At 38.1% G+C, this 17,825-nt stretch overlaps 4 protein-coding genes across 6 annotated transcripts; 2 read left to right on the forward strand and 2 right to left on the reverse strand.

Moving 5' to 3' along the window:
* Positions 1-2,378: 2,378 nt before the first annotated feature.
* LOC111792040 (probable LRR receptor-like serine/threonine-protein kinase At1g34110) lies at positions 2,379-6,320 on the forward strand. Its single transcript, XM_023673438.1, has 2 exons — positions 2,379-5,741; positions 5,825-6,320. The coding sequence occupies exons 1-2, from the start codon at positions 2,888-2,890 to the stop codon at positions 6,241-6,243; spliced, it is 3,273 nt and encodes a 1,090-aa protein (XP_023529206.1). The 5' UTR covers positions 2,379-2,887; the 3' UTR covers positions 6,244-6,320.
* A 555-nt stretch (positions 6,321-6,875) lies between these two features.
* On the reverse strand, positions 6,876-12,388 carry LOC111804570. 2 transcript variants are annotated; one of them, XM_023689431.1, is made up of 2 exons: positions 11,795-12,388; positions 6,876-7,227 (listed from the first exon to the last, which is right to left on the reverse strand). In XM_023689431.1, exon 1 carries the CDS (start codon positions 12,304-12,306, stop codon positions 11,800-11,802), a length of 507 nt encoding a protein of 168 aa, XP_023545199.1. In that variant the 5' UTR covers positions 12,307-12,388; the 3' UTR covers positions 6,876-7,227; positions 11,795-11,799. The 2 variants fall into 2 exon arrangements, with proteins under 2 accessions (XP_023545199.1, XP_023545197.1); XM_023689429.1 differs by having other exon boundaries at positions 6,876-7,237; positions 11,795-12,387.
* Positions 12,389-13,377: 989 nt separating this feature from the next.
* LOC111777221 lies at positions 13,378-14,055 on the forward strand. Its single transcript, XM_023656718.1, has one exon. The coding sequence runs from the start codon at positions 13,582-13,584 to the stop codon at positions 14,014-14,016; it is 435 nt and encodes a 144-aa protein (XP_023512486.1). The 5' UTR covers positions 13,378-13,581; the 3' UTR covers positions 14,017-14,055.
* A 130-nt stretch (positions 14,056-14,185) lies between these two features.
* On the reverse strand, positions 14,186-17,006 carry LOC111777211 (DEAD-box ATP-dependent RNA helicase 39-like). 2 transcript variants are annotated; one of them, XM_023656704.1, is made up of 6 exons: positions 16,390-17,006; positions 15,338-15,427; positions 15,072-15,260; positions 14,644-14,784; positions 14,443-14,530; positions 14,186-14,329 (listed from the first exon to the last, which is right to left on the reverse strand). In XM_023656704.1, exons 1-6 carry the CDS (start codon positions 16,882-16,884, stop codon positions 14,289-14,291), a joined length of 1,044 nt encoding a protein of 347 aa, XP_023512472.1. In that variant the 5' UTR covers positions 16,885-17,006; the 3' UTR covers positions 14,186-14,288. The 2 variants fall into 2 exon arrangements, with proteins under 2 accessions (XP_023512472.1, XP_023512464.1); XM_023656696.1 differs by having other exon boundaries at positions 14,186-14,384; positions 14,498-14,530; positions 16,390-17,005.
* Positions 17,007-17,825: the final 819 nt, after the last annotated feature.

The raw sequence follows: 17,825 nt of genomic DNA on the forward strand, positions 1-17,825 counted from the left end.
TTCAAATTTATAATATTACCCTCTAACTTTTTATAAATCAATCTCGAAATTTTAGAAATAAAATCAGGTATTCAATCTTGCGGCTGAGATACTCAATTGGGTCTTTAATTTTGACAAGAGGATGACTTATTATTTAAAAACTATTTATTACTCGAGTTTAAAAATATGTATTTTTTAATTTAGTCTTAATTCAATATATTTAAATATTGTTTTTTTAAATAAAAAAAAAATGATGAGGATTCATTGGGCTTCTAAATATTTATGGGAAAAATAACACAAATAAAGTACATTTAAATTAGTACTTATTTTATTTATTTCTTAAATATATATATATAAAAGACTACATCTAAATTAGGGGTTTAATCTTCTTTTTTTCACCCACCTATATGGAGCACTGCACCCAATTAATCACCGCCGCACAAACGAAATCCCAAAATTACCCCTAGAAATCAAAACTCACAGGGGTAAAATCGTCTTTCTGAATATTATTTTCAAATTTTCGCTCCAAAACTGCCTTGCGGCTAAAAGTAAACATAATAAAACAATAAAAGCAAAAGCCCAAACACGCCCTAATCGTTCACTGTGCCCTAAAAAATAAAATAATAATTATAATATTTATTTATTTATTATTTATTTTTTCCGCCCTTCCCAAAACAAACCCACCACGTTTACCTCGGTAACCAAACTAACCTGGACCTCATCCTCGTATTTTTCACGGATGAAGGTAATTAATGACGCAGTAAAAAAAAGGGGGAAAATTTAATTACCTTGTCTGCGAAATGTCGATTATACCCTTGGAACTGAGCTTGTTTCCCTTTTGTCGCCTACCCTTCAAATATAATAATATAATCCTAAGGGATAAGGCCGCGTCTGGGGGATTTGTTATAAATATGTTAAATTACGGAAAAGCCCCTACCTGAACATGGGCAATGCGTTAAATTACATAAAAGCCACTGCCCTAAAAGTTTTCACAATGTACGAAGTGCCCTTACAGGCTTGGTGGGTTTTTTATTTTTATAATTGTCTTTCCAAGGCAATAGGCTTGGACATGGCCCTGAAATCTTTGATTCTCCTTCCGCCTGCCCTAGGCTGGATGAAATTCCCATTTTACCCCTATGTCGTACTACTTTTATTACGTTCGATCAAATTAAGTAAAGTTTGTTCGATAGATATATCTTAGTCTTTATTGAGTTAATGACGTTAACGATAAAATTTATGATTCACCGTTTGTGAACCATAATTGATTTTACTTTCTCGCCGAGTTATTTAAAGGTTTGGAAGGATCTCGGTGGGAAGGTTACACTCGTCGTTTATGTTCTTGTGTCTGACGTACGTAACTTAATTTTCTTTTGTCGTTTTGGGTGTTATTAATGGTTTCAGTTGTATCGAATATTAAAATCTCTCAACCCGACTCATAACCCTGATAGTTTATATGTTAGCAGGTTCACTTTTAAAGTTTTTGAATACGACTAAACTTATGTTTGACTTTCATTCTTCTAAAAGTAGTTCAATTTACAGAGGGACGAGAAGATTTGAACCTGTTAGCGGTGTTGGATGAAAGTCCCACATCGGCTAATTTAGAAAATGATCATGAGTTTATAATTAAGGAATACTATCTCCGATGATCCTGAGATTTGAACCTGTTAGGTGTGTTGGATGAAAGTCAGGAGAGCTCATGCTCAAAATGAACAATATCATACGGAAAGTTGTATTCCTCTAAAAGTGGGTTGAAGCCAATACTTCCCTTAAACTCATTTTTGCACGGCATAGGGCCTACAATAGACTCTATAAATGTTATGAAAAGACATAAATACCCTTGAAAAAATACAAATATAACATAAAAAGCCTACAATAGACTGTATAAATGTTAAGAAAAGACATAAATACCCTTGAAAAAATACAAATATAACATAAAAATAGCCCGTAAGGTTATTGGGAGAGTTGTGTACTTCCCTTAAAACTCATTTTTGCACGGGTACATAGGGCCTAAAATAGACTCTATAAACATTAGGAAAAGACATAAATACCCTTGAAAAAATACAAATATAACATAAAAATAGCCGATAAGGTTATTGTGGAGAGTTGTGTTCATCCAACCGTGGGTTGAAGCCAATATTTCCCTTATGTTTGTTAGAATCGGGTATCGATACCTAGTAGGAAAATAAACTCATTTTTGCTCGGGGTACCTATGACCTAAAGTAGACTCTATAAATGTTAGGAAAAGACATAAATACCCTTGGAAAAAATACAAATAGTGCCCAAATAAGCTGATGACTGCAGCAAAATAAAGTCATGATTGTTTTCAATTTAAAAACAATAAATAGAGAAAGAAGTTGGAATCCCACGTCTCGATAATATAGCATGCACTTGCACACTGCCCCCCTCTTCCTCTTTCTCTCTCACATTTCTCCCCCATCCCATAAACGCCATTGAAGCAGTTCGACCAAGCTCCGGCAATAACACTCTCTACTTTCAACCACTTGCCATGGCTTCCATGGTTGAGGACTTTCCAGCTCCGGTTGTATCGGCTCGGAACTGAAGCGGTGGCCGCCGGCGATATCTCCAATTCCGGCTTCGGAGGGGGTAGGTTTCATGGTGAGTTACAGAGGCTTGGATGATGATCATTAATTGCTTTTGATTGATTTGAGGAAGTTTTTTTCCTCGAATAATATATATTTCCCGTTCACATGCTGTATTGAGTCTGATTTAAGCATTCGTTCTGTTTGATTCCACCATTGAGACCTCTTTCACATGGATTTTGTCACTGAGAGTGAGTGAAAATCTTTTATCCGCCATTGAAGCAAAGCAAAGCAAAGCAACCACCGAGACGACGGCCATAGTTAACTTTATTTGTTTTCGAGGTCAAATCATTTTTTCCAGAGCTCTAATGGAGGGAGCAATCGATGGATTTCTTAAACGGTGTCTATTGTACTTCATGGTTATGTGCTTAACCTTAACAATGGAGAGTTCATTAGTTGCTTCTCTATCTCCCGATGGAGAAGCGCTTCTCTCTCTCGTATCTGCTGCTGGTCCTTCTGTTCTTGCCTCTTGGAATCCATCTAGCCAAAACCCTTGTTCTTGGGAAGGAATCACTTGTTCTCCTCAGAACAGAGTCATTTCATTATCTCTTCCTAAAACGTTCTTAAACCTCTCTGTTTTGCCTCCTGAGTTGTCTTCTTTATCTTCTCTGCAACTTCTTAATCTCTCTTCCACCAATGTATCTGGCTCAATCCCTTCCTCTTTTGGCATACTCACTCATCTTCGCCTGTTGGACCTTTCATCCAATGATCTCTATGGTCCAATTCCTCCTCAGCTTGGTTCTCTTTCTTCACTTCAATTCCTTTTCCTGAATTCCAATAGACTTTCTGGTAAGATTCCTCCGCAGCTTGCTAATCTGGCTTCTCTGCAAATTCTTTGCCTCCAAGACAATTTGTTTAATGGCTCTATACCATCACAATTTGGTTCTTTGCTGTCCCTTCAAGAGTTTCGAATCGGAGGGAATCCGTTCCTTTCGGGAGAGATTCCGTCACAGATGGGGCTGCTTACTAATCTCACTACATTCGGGGCAGCGGCTACGGCGCTTTCGGGGGCTATACCGTCTACATTTGGGAACTTAATCAACCTCCAAACTTTGTCACTCTATGATACTGAGATATCTGGTTCAATACCTCCTGAGTTGGGGCTTTGTTCTGAGCTAAGGGATTTGTATTTGCATATGAACAAGCTCAATGGTTATATTCCTCCTCAGCTGGGTAGGTTGCAGAAGCTTACTAGTTTGTTTCTCTGGGGCAATGCTCTATCAGGGTCGATACCGTCGGAAATTTCAAATTGTTCGGCTCTAGTTGTTTTTGATGCGTCGGAGAATGATCTTTCTGGTGAAATCCCAAGTGATTTAGGGAAGTTGGTTGTTCTTGAACAGTTTCATGTATCGGACAATTCGATCTCGGGTGCGATACCGTGGCAGCTAGGCAACTGCACAAGCTTGACTGCCCTTCAGCTTGATAATAATCAACTATCAGGTGTAATTCCACCAGAACTTGGCAATTTGAGATCTCTTCAAAGCTTTTTCTTATGGGGGAATTCTGTGTCAGGAACCATACCATCTTCCTTTGGCAACTGCACTGAGTTATATGCCTTTGATCTTTCAAGAAACAAGCTCACTGGGGTAATCCCAGAAGAAATTTTCAGCTTGAAGAAGCTGAGCAAGCTTTTGCTCCTCGGAAATTCTTTATCTGGCGGGTTGCCTCGAAGCGTCGCAAATTGTCAATCATTAGTGAGGTTGAGGCTTGGAGAAAACCAGCTTTCAGGCCAGATTCCGAAGGAGGTAGGACGGTTGCAAAATCTCGTCTTTCTCGACTTGTATATGAATCATTTTTCGGGTGGCCTCCCGCCTGAGATTGCTAATATTACAGTTCTTGAGCTACTTGATGTGCATAATAACTATATAACTGGTGAAATTCCTCCCCAGCTTGGGGAGTTGGTGAACTTGGAGCAGCTCGATCTCAGTCGAAACAGCTTCACCGGTGAAATTCCTGAGAGCTTTGGAAACTTCAGTTATTTGAATAAACTTATTCTCAACAATAATCTACTGACAGGGTCAATTCCAAAGTCCATCAAGAACCTGGAGAAACTAACTCTACTTGATTTGAGTTACAACAGTCTCTCTGGTACCATACCACCAGAAATTGGTTACATGAAGAGCTTGTCGATCAGTTTGGACTTGAGCTCGAACGGGCTTATCGGAGAAATTCCCGAGGCGATGTCCAGTTTGACACAGTTACAATCACTTGATCTTTCCAATAACATGCTTTATGGAAACATTAAAGTGTTGGGTCTCTTGACTAGTCTCACTTCTCTCAATATCTCCCACAACAATTTCTCAGGTCCTATGCCTGTAACGCCATTTTTTAAAACGCTACCACGAGATGCTTATGATCAGAACGTGAATCTTTGTAAATCACTCAATGGATTTACTTGTTCTTCGAGTTCGATGCGAAGAACTGGCTTAAAGTCTGTAAAAGCTGCTGCTTTGATTACCATCATTCTTGCTGCAGTTCTCATCCTAATTTTTGCATTGTGGATATTAGTTTCACGAAATCGCAAGTACATGGCAGAGAAACATTCCAGGACGTCGTCCCCTGCTTCGGCTGCCGAGGATTTCTCTTATCCGTGGACCTTCATCCCATTTCAGAAGCTCAATTTTACCATAGATAACATCTTGGAATCCATGAAAGACGAAAACATAATTGGAAAAGGTTGTTCTGGGGTTGTTTATAAGGCAGATATGCCAAATGGTGAATTAGTTGCAGTGAAGAAACTATGGAAAACGAAGCAGGATGAAGAAGCAGTTGACTCATGTGCAGCGGAGATTCAAATTCTCGGGCATATTCGACATCGAAACATAGTGAAGCTCATTGGTTATTGCTCTAATAGAAGCGTCAAGCTACTTCTCTACAACTACATTTCCAATGGTAATCTACAACAACTCTTGCAAGGAAACAGGAATTTGGACTGGGAAACTAGGTATAAAATTGCAGTAGGGACAGCACAGGGTCTGGCTTATCTTCATCATGATTGTGTGCCTGCAATTCTTCACAGAGATGTCAAGTGCAATAACATACTTCTAGACTCCAAATTTGAAGCTTATCTAGCAGATTTCGGCCTGGCAAAGTTGATGAACGCTCCAAATTATCACCACGCAATTTCGAGAGTAGCGGGATCATACGGTTATATAGCCCCAGGTAGATTTCCTTTTCTATTTATCGCTTGAATTGAATATCTTTACGGTTGAATTTGTTTCTAAAATTTTCCGAAACCAATGCAGAATATGGATATACCATGAACATAACCGAGAAGAGTGATGTCTATAGTTATGGAGTTGTTCTGCTAGAGATACTAAGTGGCCGTAGTGCAGTTGAGGCACGAGTTGGAGGCAGTCTTCACATTGTTGAATGGGTGAAGAAGAAGATGGCAAGCTTCGAGCCTGCTATATCGATACTCGACGCAAAGCTCCAAGGCTTACCAGATCAGATGGTTCAAGAAATGCTTCAAACACTTGGTATAGCCATGTTTTGTGTTAACTCCTCTCCAGCAGAAAGGCCAACAATGAAGGAAGTGGTAGCATTATTGATGGAGGTGAAGAGTCCTCCAGAAGAATGGGGCAAAACCTCCCAACCTCTAATAAAGCAGTCCTCAAATTTAAGTTCAAATAATTCTTACTCATCCACTAGAAAATTGGGGTGAGAATTGAGGGAAATGGTTGAAATAGAGAGATCCTTGTGGCACCTAATTGAACTTTGCAATCTTGTACAGCTTTTGTTTAATGGAAGAGATCAATTCATTTGGTCACAGTCTATCGACATTCGAAATATTTTTAACGAACTTGTTATCAACCCCATATATCATTAACAATATATCGACATTTGGTCCATATATTAGTTACCGAACCTGTCTATCCACCTCATATATTTTAACAAGACGATACCGACTCGTCGATATGCAACAAAGCAGATTCTAAACATATTTCAAAACGAACTAGAAACTTGATATTTGTTATTATTATCAACCCCATATATTATTATCAATATATCGAGATTTCATCCATATATCCACCCCGTATATTTTAACGAGATGATAACTACTCGTCGATATGCAACTAAACAATTTCTAAACATATTTCAAAACGAACAAACTTGGTATTTGTTATTATTATTATTATCAATATATCGACATTTCATCTGTATATTAGTTAATGAACCTCTATCCACCCCATATATTTTAACGAACCTACTCGTCGATATGCAACTAAACAGTTTCTAAACATATTTCAAAGCGAACTAAAAACTTGGTATTTGTTATTATTATTATTATTATCATTATATCGACATTTCGTCTATATATTATTTAATGAACCTGTCTATTCACCCCATATATTTCAACGAGACGATACCTACTCGTCGATATGTAACTAAGCAGTTTCTAAACATATTTCAAAACGAACTAAAAACTTGGCATTTGTTATTATTATTATAATCAATCCACAAGATGGGCACCTGAAATAAAGGGGAGGAACTCCTTGGCAGTGATCTTCCAGATTTCCAACATGTGTAGTGTGGCGTAGTAGGCCATATCTTGCAGGGAAAAAGCAGACAAGCTGTGGAGGGCATGCTTCTCTTACTTTGAAGGGCACATGCTTCAGAAGACAAAATCTTGTCTCCTCTCCACAACCTACAATACCCTTCATCATATCCAGCACCAAGTCAAAAAAGAGGTCAAAAAGATGCAAAACCCTATTATCATTCATATTCTATTTCATGATTTTGGTCAACTTTTACACAATTTGTTCATTCTTTTTCCATGTTAGTTCTTCCATTATCAAAATATCAAGATTAATCCCTTCTCTTTTCTTGAATTCTAAATGCAATAATAGATGGAATATAACATATAGTTAATAAACTATGTTTATATTACACATTCATGAACATAAAAACAAGATTTCTATGACAGAGACCAAACAAGAAGTCAGGGATGATATTGAAGCTTTAAAGAATTAATGATCCAAATGAACATGGGTAGAAGTTATGAGACCAACTATGAAACTATGAGTAAGAGTTTAGAGATCAAAATCATACTAATAACATTGAAAGCAATGAAAAATGTACCAAGAAAGTGAGGGAAGTTTGAAAAGTAATGAAGTACATAATGCAGACAATGAAAAGTTATGTAATCTTTAAGAATGCCGTTCAGAATCATTCCACTAAAGCTAAGATAATGCTATAATGACCACTGCTAAAAGTTGTAGACAACATTTGGAACCACCACAGATATCAACCTTTTCCAACCATGTGCAAAGGGCCTAATAAATGAGTGATATCATAAAAATGCATCACCCCTTTCCTCCTTTTTGAATGGTTCCTCCACTATATAAATCAGATTAAGAGACAGAGAACCTAAATCTTCCAGACTATATACAACTCTTGGGACCTTTTTACCCAAACATTTTAGAACTTCCCAATCATACCTGATTAACAACTTCTTAAAGTTCATAATCTGTAAAGAATTAAAGATGAGATTCACCTCAGTCCATATAAACTAATGAACTGCAGCTTTACGACTTCGACGAAAGTATTAAAATCATCACCTGAAAGAAGTTCCTAAGTTTCATATAGCAGTTTGGCATCAGCCTATAATTCCAGCATCTAGAACATTTAAAAGTTCAAGCTATTAAACAGGAAATTGATTCCATCTATCCAGGAGAGAGGTATAAAGGCTGCAACACTCAAAAATTTTAAGTCTATACATGGTTTTCTTATTGTTTTTGAAAAGAAATGAGATTTTATTGAGGGTGATTAGTAAAATGAAAGAATAGTCTTTTCTGCAAAGGAGCCTATACAAAACTACTTTGGTTTAGAACTTCAAATTTTGAGAAAGTTCCCATTTTACAGGCACAAGAGAACTCTAATACCAATGCAACTACAGTCAATATCAATGAAATATGGTTTCCTTCTCAAATCAAAAAGAAAAGAGCTATGCCTTTCAACCCCATCAAGTCCGAAAAAGAGGAAGCCATGTGATGTCCCACATTGGTTGGGGAGGAGAACAAATCACCCTTTATAAGGGTGTGGAAACCTTCTCCTAGCAGACGCATTTTAAAGTTTTGAGGGGAAGCTCAGAGCCAGACACCGGACGATGTGCCAGCCTTCTCGCTGTTCCCCGAAGGGAGGTAGACACGAGGCGGTGTGCCAGTAAGGACGCTGGGCCCCAAAGGGGGTGGATTTGGTGGTGGTCCCACATCGATTAGAGAAAGGAACGAGTGCCAGCAAGGACGCTGGACCCCGAAGGGGGGTGGATTGTGATGTTCCACATTGATTGGGGAGGAGAACAAATCACCCTTTATAAGGGTGTGGAAACCTTCTACTAGCAGACGCGTTTTAAAGCCTTGAGGGGAAGCCCAAACAAATCACCCTTTATAAGGGTGTGGAAACCTTCCCCTAGCAGACGCGTTTTAAAGCCTTGAGGGGAAGCCCGAAAAGGAAAGCCCAAAGAGAACAATATCTGCTAGCGGTGGATCTGGGGCGTTACAAGTCAGAAATCAATCACATGCATAAAATTATAAATCACTGGGTCTACAATAAATATAAGCAGTATAAAATTGAATTTGTGCAAAAGTTGGTGCAATAATTTATAAAAGAAATAGTCGGTCCGATAATGGAAGAGAATCTTAACCACACGTTAGAAGATGAAGCAAAATGAGGACTGATAACTCCCCAGAGATTTCCTTCTGTTCCTCCATACAAGGAAATTGAAAGGAAAAAAAAAAAGTCCATTGAAGGTATGCCATTGAAAGTTAAAACTTCTAAATATGTTCATGTTAACTTCTTCCCGACAAGTAGATCTTAGTTACCCGCTTATTAGAACCTGCAAGAAGCTTTTCTTTGCTCTTATCACATCCTTTATTGCAAAAAAAGTATGTCGGAGAAAACTCCAAAATTAGGGCTCCAAAAAGCTTACCTCAAATCTTTCGATGAGATTCAGCAGGCAGTGTAAGCTACATTTTATGGTTGTAAGTTGTCAGGAGCGTATGGTATATCCTACAGACATTCTGTTCTAAGTTCAATGAATACCTCCTAGTTCATTTTGCTACATACACATCATCTCCCTCAGTTTCATGTATAGTCCCCATCAAATCCACCTTTCTTTTGTTTGGGCGGCAATCAAATTATTTGGTATGGTCCTTCAAAAAGGTTCTGACCCAGGCTGCTAGAAAATTCAGGAAGCAAACTGTCTAAAGTTGAAGCAGACCAATTGGTGGATGAATGTTTAACTTGTAAAGCAGATCCAATTACATGGTGTTGTAATTAGAAATAACAAAGATTGATCTTCGATCCTTTATTCTTCAAATGTGTTTTAATACTATTCTTAACTGTCTTGTAGAACATACCAAAGCAAAGTTAGGAGTCTCTTGTCTTTCATTAGGAGCTTAGACGAGTGATGGCAGGGCTGATGTAACGGCCCAAGCCCACCACTAGTAGATATTGTTCTCTTTGGGCTTTCCCTTCCGGACTTCCCCTCAAGGTTTTTAAAAACCATCTGCTAGGGGGAGGTTTCCACACCCTTATCAAGAATGTTTTGTTCCCCTCTCCAACCGATGTGGGATCTCACCGCTCACATATGGAAGGTTATGAGGATAGTGGAATTGGAGGAATCTTTGTGGAGTGATCCATCTCCATCACAGGCACATCAAGAAAAAGAACACGTATTGGCCAATTTTTCTACAATCTATAATTTATGGACAAGTCCAGATGAAACTTATCTGCCTTGTAGCAAAGTGATTCAGACAATCCAGCAGCAGGGAAACTAGTGTGTTCCAGTTTTCCAGAGGATAAGGTCTTGCATAGCCCTTACTATAAAGGGTCAAATATACAAGATGAGAACGTGACTTGTCATACACACACACACGTACATACGTGTAAAACAAAACTAAAGAAATCTTTCAAAACCAAGATATACAGTTAGGAACTATCCACTGCCACCTTCTAGAACTAATATGAGGCAGCTATTAAGATGATAGCAGTATAGTTTGCACAGGAATCTTGTCACTGGTAATAAAAATTGCAGCAGAGGTAGATCAATTTCAAACGGACTAGTTCTACTTCAATTATGACTAAACCTTAGCCTTGAATACTAATGTCACTCTTATGATCCCCAGCCCACAGGAATCCCAATACTGATGATGAAGGCAATGCAGAGACTAGGCCCTTCTCCCTTCAATGTGCTGCCTTTGCAAAAATGAAGAGGAATCTTCAGATCACGTCTTTCTTCACAGTGACTTCATTAAACAGCAATGGTGGCAGCTCTTTGAGATGTTCGGTATTGCTATTTGTGTAAAGGCCCAAGCCCACTGTAAGCAGATGTTGTCCAATTTGGGTTTTCCCTTTTGAGCTTCCCCTCAATGTTTTTAAAATATATATGCTAAGGAGAAGTTTCCACACCCTTATAAAGAATGCTTCGTTCTCCTCTCCGAACGAGGTGGGATCTCACAATTTTCCTTCCCAAAAATGTTGACGACTCACGGTTAGAACCTTAATAAGAAAGCTAAGGTCCTGTGGGGTTCGTATCCAGAGCTTTTTTGGGGGGAAGTTGGCTTGAAAGAAACCGTAGACTCTTTGAAAATACGTCTGCCTCTTTGCAGCTAAATGCATCTTGGTGGTGTCATAGCGTGAGTAAATTCTCGTGTAATTAGTCGTCCTTCTGATGTTACTCAACAATTGGAAAAGCTTTTTGTAAGTAGCTCTCGGGTGGGGGTTCTCTCTTCTCCCTGCCCTTAAGCTGTATCAATTCTGTTCAATAGTATACACACACACACATATATATACTCAGCATTTCTGCATCTTAAACTCCAAAAAGCAAGACATTTGATCGCCAATCAAACAAAATTCCCACAAAATGCAGAATCAAATGCACCATGAAGTGCAAAATGAGATGTCTATAGTATAGCTATAATGCTTTCATGGGTAGTTCAATCCTCAATAACAAAACGATAATCAAGATTTAGCAGCATCAAACCATTCAGAATAAATGTCAAATTGGAAAAATGAAATCCATTTTCTTAGCAGTAGTGTCATTTCTCGAGGAAGAAACAATTAAACAAGTTCCCACACGCCATTTCTAACCCTAGAGCTGAGTTATTAACGCCAAACTTGCTTACAATGTCACAAGCAGCAATCAGGCAAGAAAATGAATGGGAAATTGGATTATGTTTAAAATTGGGAAGAACAAAATGAAATACATGAACCTCAATTACTCGTCAAGCTGTTGAAGCTCAGCCTTCAACTGCTCAATCTTAAGCCCCATGGACCTCTGCAACGCCTTCCTCTCGTTCTCGCACAATTTCGCAAGAAGCCCCTCGTACATGTCTAAAACTTCCTTCACAGCATCCCGAGCACACTCGGCCTCTTCATCAAAATAAACGGTCTCTTTAGACTCCATAGCCGACTCTATCTCTTCTCTCGCTTCAGCAAACTTGAGATTGATCCTGTCCACCTCTCTAATCTGATCACACTCCGGCTCCGAGTTGCCCGAACCACCACTGTACCTCCTCAAACACTGAAGAGTTACAAACTGACGATTCGGCCTCATTACATACGAAAAATGGAGATCATCTGGTCGCAATTTGTAAGGAAACTCAGAATTTGGCAACAGAGAAGAGTCCAGAATTCGACGAACGATACACGAAGATGAAGAAGTAGAAGCCTGAGATTTTCCGGCAAGCAATCTGCAGAGTGAAAGGCGTAATCGAGGGCTCATTTTTTTCGCAATTTCTGGATATTACGAACAAGGGGGCCAAGGAAATCAGGGTTCAGTGAGAAAATGAAGCATAAAGGGTGGAACCATTAATTCAGCGACAGTGAAATAAGGGTTTTACACGTCACTGGATATTCCAAAACAATTTTGAGAGACTAAATAAATAAAAACAAACTTATTTTTTTTATTTTTTATTATTAAGATCCTTAAAATAAAAAATAATTTTAAGTTAATTTTGGATGAAATAATACCTTATTTAAAAAATTAGATTTTTTAAATTTTATAATCAGAATTTTTTTTAGTTGAATCAATTATTTATTTATTTTATATTTTAAAAATTAACCTTAGAAATAAAATTAATACCTTATTTAAGGAGATATGATAGTTAGATTGAATTAAACGTATTTTCAAAATTTGTTTAAAATATTTTAGAAATTCCCTAAATTTTGAAAATCAAACGTGATTTAAGTAAATTATGCTGAAATCCAATGTAGATTCAACTTTCTATTCACTCGTGACAGTTTCGAGACTACTTTAGCTCCTCTCTTCTTGGGAATCCGTACATTCCTCCCTCAGCAATAAGAACAATTATTTCTCGAGGACAAGTTTAGATACCTTTGGCAAACACAATGTCAAACGGTCGGTTGGTCACTAATCTAACCATACCAACTTATTAAATTTAAAATAGTCAATGTATTATATAATACAATAACACAAATATATAATAAAAATAGGTTATCTCTTGCCTGTCCATGGATTCAGTGGCAGTTTGAAAGGTTGACATATTCCGGAATCTCCGGATCACGCTTATTTTCAACTCCCCGAAGCATTTCGTCGCTTACTACGCCCTTCATCGTCTCTGGGTGCCTAGGTATCCAACGTAAGCCTTTCTTCGTTGGACCTTTCAATTCATAGATGTAGATCTCGGACCTATGAATCCAGTTACTGGATCTAATCCTCCGCAAAAAGTAAGAAATTCCACATATTTTGACCAATTCAAAGTTTGGCTGAGTGGGATGTATTTCCACGGTGCTCGTTTTTCAGAGCCATCGTTAACCATCCGTCATTAGCCGTAAGGCGTATTCATCCAAAATCATGAAAAAGATTATAACTTTGTCGAGAGTTGTTGGGTTAATAAAATAATGGAAACTTAATAAGAAGTAGAGATGATGACCAAACCAAAATCAGGTCAACAAAACCTCCAAAACCAACAGCCCCACTTACCCAACGTTGTATAAATACCTGTTGCCTTCAAACTAGCTTTCAGATTTCCCCAAAATGGCAAGGCAGCTACAAATGATGATGCATTCTTCACAAGCCACAGCTCAGGTTGGCATGGCTGGTGCGAGCCTTCTCTTGTGTGCTTTTGCATTGTTTATGTGTGCTTCCCATGCTCGGAAATGGCGTCGTCGCTGGAATGCTTGCTTGGATTATGGCTACGAGTTTGAGGATCCTGTAATAGAGCTTAACCAAGAAGCGACAGTTGTGACTACGCAACGAGTGAATACCTGTGTTGTGAATGCCACTGAGCCGGAGAATGGCAACGACGAGATGTTCTTCAGTAGAGAGCAACGAGCTGCTGTATGGGAGAAGAACATACTCATGGGAGGGAAGTGTCAGCTACCGGACTTCTCGGGCGTCATATTATACGACTCCAATGGAAACGTCGTAACCCCTGCTAGAACTCAGCTTCCTCTACTCACCTGGAAGTGAAGAGAAACATTGACAATCATTGACAAAATATCATCTCAGAATCTACCTTTTCATTTGTTTTTCTGTCCTCTCCCTAAGAGCTCGCCATTGTATGCAGCCTTGTATCTTTCAAACCCCTGGAATGTAATCAATCTTGCAATGAAATGATAATTTTATCACCAAAAACACAAAAACAACAGCCCATTCGTATTCAGTCTTTCAAAGTTACGTGCAATCGCGTAAAACAAGTCGATATCAAGTTTTAAGTTCTATTTGCAGATGCACGAAGTGACTCAGACCGCATCCGCAAGTTTACATTTCAGAGTATCTGGAGATTCCATAAGATGGAACGGCTCTTCTTCCTCGATTTCAAGAAGCATAGCAGCAATCTCCACAAGTTTACATTTCAGACCGCATCCGCAAGTTTACATTTCAGAGTATCTGGAGATTCCATAAGATGGAACGGCTCTTCTTCCTCGATTTCAAGAAGCATAGCAGCAATCTCCACAAGGGACGAATGTTGTTCGTGCAACATCTATAATTTATACGACAAATTATTAACTCGGAGAAAAAGTTTCATGAACCAACCCATGTGTATCGGTGCACAAAATTTTATATCTGTTAACGAGGCAAAGTAGAGTAAATAACCTTAATCAACGTCGAGGTGGCCACAACAGATTGACACTTTTGATTGCAGGGTCTTGATGTAGATTGTTTTACTGAAGTTAAAATCTTTTTAATGTTGGGGCCAAAGCCTAGATCGAACATTCTGTCCAACTCATCGAATACCTGTTTCATAAGAACAATATAAAAAATCACAATCTTGATGGTTTCCTGAGAATATGAACCCAGATATCGGTATAGTTTCGTATCTAAATTAGCAACCTAGCATATTTTAAGCAGAAATAACTGAAAATTATAGCAGATTATCAAAAATAAGAAGGGTCAATCCTAGAAGATGTGATATCTGCGGCTTAAACAGAGCAAGGAACAGTTTATTCTTTTCAATTACTGTCCAAGAAAACTTCAGATAAAATTTATTTTTAGAGATGTAGTATGAATAGTTGACTGCATACCAAGTACTTGATTTCATCCGAAACCACGCTCCCGTCTTCAATGAGTTCAGAGACCTCATTAGGGGTGCCGATTAACAGGCCGATCGAGACATCTGATGCACCATTCTGAAGTTCTAATTGACCAAAACCATTGTCCTTTGCAGTTTTCAACTGCTTGTAATTGCTGATGAACTTCGCCATCTGAAACACCTGCAGGGTGATATTCTAATGTCAACCAAACTGTAGTTGGACTTAACATCTTATTCATGAAGGTCTGAAAGCGATACCTCGTCAGATAGCTCCGTGGTTGAGCACATAACGAAGGCTCGAGGATGCTTGGACCTTACACCGTTCGTTTTTGCATCTCTTTTTAGATTCTAATAAGAGCCAATTGTAGACATAACAATGGGGGAAAAGATCATGAAAGTGAACAAGCATTTTAATTCTGTACTTTATTCAAATCTAGATGGCATTCGAAATGCAGATCAAATAAAAGGCACAGCGAGGAGAGTGAAAATCTCTTTGGACTTTCCCTTTCGGGCTTCCCCTCAAGGTTTTTAAAACGTGTCTGCCTAGGAAGAGGTTTCCACACCCTTATAAAGAATGTTTTCTTCTCCTCCCCAAGCAATGTGGGATTTCACAATACACTCACCTTCTAGGTACAGCGTCCTCGATGGCACTCGTTCTCTTCTCCAATCAATGTGTGGACCTCCCAATACACCCCCTTCGAGGTCCAGCATCATTGCTGGCACATCGCATTGTGTCCACCCCATTAGGAGCTTAGCCTCCTCGCTGGCACATCGCCTAGTGTCTGGCTCTTATACCATTTGTAACAGTCCAAGCCCACCACTAACAAATATTGTTCTCTTTGGAGTTTCCCCTCTAGGTTTTTAAAATACGTCTACTAGGGAGAGGTTTCCACACTCTTATAAAAAATGTTTCGTTCTCCTCCCCAACCGATGTGGGATCTCATTACATTATATCATTGATTAAAAGCGAAACGGTTGAAAGTTCAAATTTCCATCTATATGTCGTTGAACTGAACAAAGGTTCAGGATCTCCAATGTAATTTCTTCCTTATATCATATTAATATTCCATATATGGAGGCTCATTAGTCAAATTAATATTCAGGCACACAAAATTCAAATGCACATGTTCCAAAACATATTTAAAATCAGAGTAGCCTATACTTTTAATCTGTTCTAATCAAGAAATGGTCAAACAGTAACAGACATCTCCATCAAATACACTTTTGAATGATATTATGAACTCAACGCCATCATAAATTCATGAAGTGCCAAAGGATAATTAGATTCAAATTGATAAAAGAAGAAGAACCTGAATGAGAGGCAACAAGTAAGCTAAAGCCCTTTCTGGTCTATAGAGAGATCCCAATACCACATTCTTCCCTTCCAAAAGAGCTGGAATCCCTACACAATGCAACGCAGAAGGAACAAAGAATCCCATCCCTTCCGCAGCCTCCGCCACTTCATCATAAAGCCCCAACTCCTTGAAACCTGTCATCACCTTCTCACCTCCGTTCCCACTCCCTTTCACAGCAGAGTTAGAACTCAATGATTCTCTCGAGATATTCGACGAGCCTTTGAGTTTCCTGTTCCTGAACTTTTCAAGAAGCATCGCTTCTCTGTCCGTTCGTGGCGGTCGATCATTTTCCGTTGTGAAGGTTCTGGAGAAGGAAGAGGAAAAATGTCGAGAAGCTAAGAAAGCGTTCGTGGAGATTACCGGATTGTGGAAAACGTTCCCTTTCGTTGGACATGAGAGGCTGTTCGCATAGTGGTAGAGCTCGAGAAGAGCTTTCCTTCTACTTCCCATGGCGGTGCTGCTCGGCCGTTCAACCTGCCTCTGGTTCAATTGTTAGGTTACGTATTTAAAATTTCGCAAGTTATTGATATTTATCGTCCATTTTTAGTCAATTTATTAAATTTGATTTTGGGGCGAAATCACATTTATTTTCTTAAAAAATCAATAATAGTATTTTCTTTTAAAAATTACATTTATTTTCTTACATTTTATATTAGGTAAAATTACATTTATTAGGCGAAAGTTATAAGAATTTTATATTTGGGGCGAAATAAATGATTGGATATTCATAATATATTTTTTATTTTTAAATTTTATGTTGATTTCTTCTTAATTAATTTATTATGATCTTCAAAAAAAAAAAAAAAAAAATCTTTCAATTTTCAAGAACTTAATTTTAAAAACAAACTCATAAGTGAAAGTAGTATTCATAATAATAAAAATAAAAACTAAATAATTAATACACATACTTGAAACTAAAATAAATATAGTTCAAACCCAATATTTTAAATGATCAAAATAAAAATAGAATTATCTAAAAAAAATTGGGATGAAATGAGATTTAAACTAAAAAAAAACTATTATTATTGTTATAATACAAATAATTATTTGAACATTCATTGATATTATCATCATTTCCAATGCTTGGATGAAAGAATTTTATAACGCAGCCCTAATGGTGGATTTCTCGCTCTAACAATTCGTCTCCGTCTACCAAAACAATGAAAAATGTTTCAAAAAAGGTCGGCACGCCCTTCTTCATCTCTAAAAACAGGGTGTCCTAACCACCAAACAGCTATTCCATCCTCATTTCCATGAAACCTGCTTTGAATAATCCACCTTTTCCGGGATTATTCCCGAAGCTAATTTTTTAGGAATTTTAGACCAAGCTTTTGATAAACTTTGATTTTCAGCTAGCTCGGTCCTATAAGAGTCGAAAATAAAGAAACAAA

The sequence above is a fragment of the Cucurbita pepo genome, chromosome LG01, assembly GCF_002806865.2.
Source record: "Cucurbita pepo subsp. pepo cultivar mu-cu-16 chromosome LG01, ASM280686v2, whole genome shotgun sequence".
In the NCBI taxonomy this organism is placed as follows: Eukaryota; Viridiplantae; Streptophyta; class Magnoliopsida; order Cucurbitales; family Cucurbitaceae; genus Cucurbita; species Cucurbita pepo.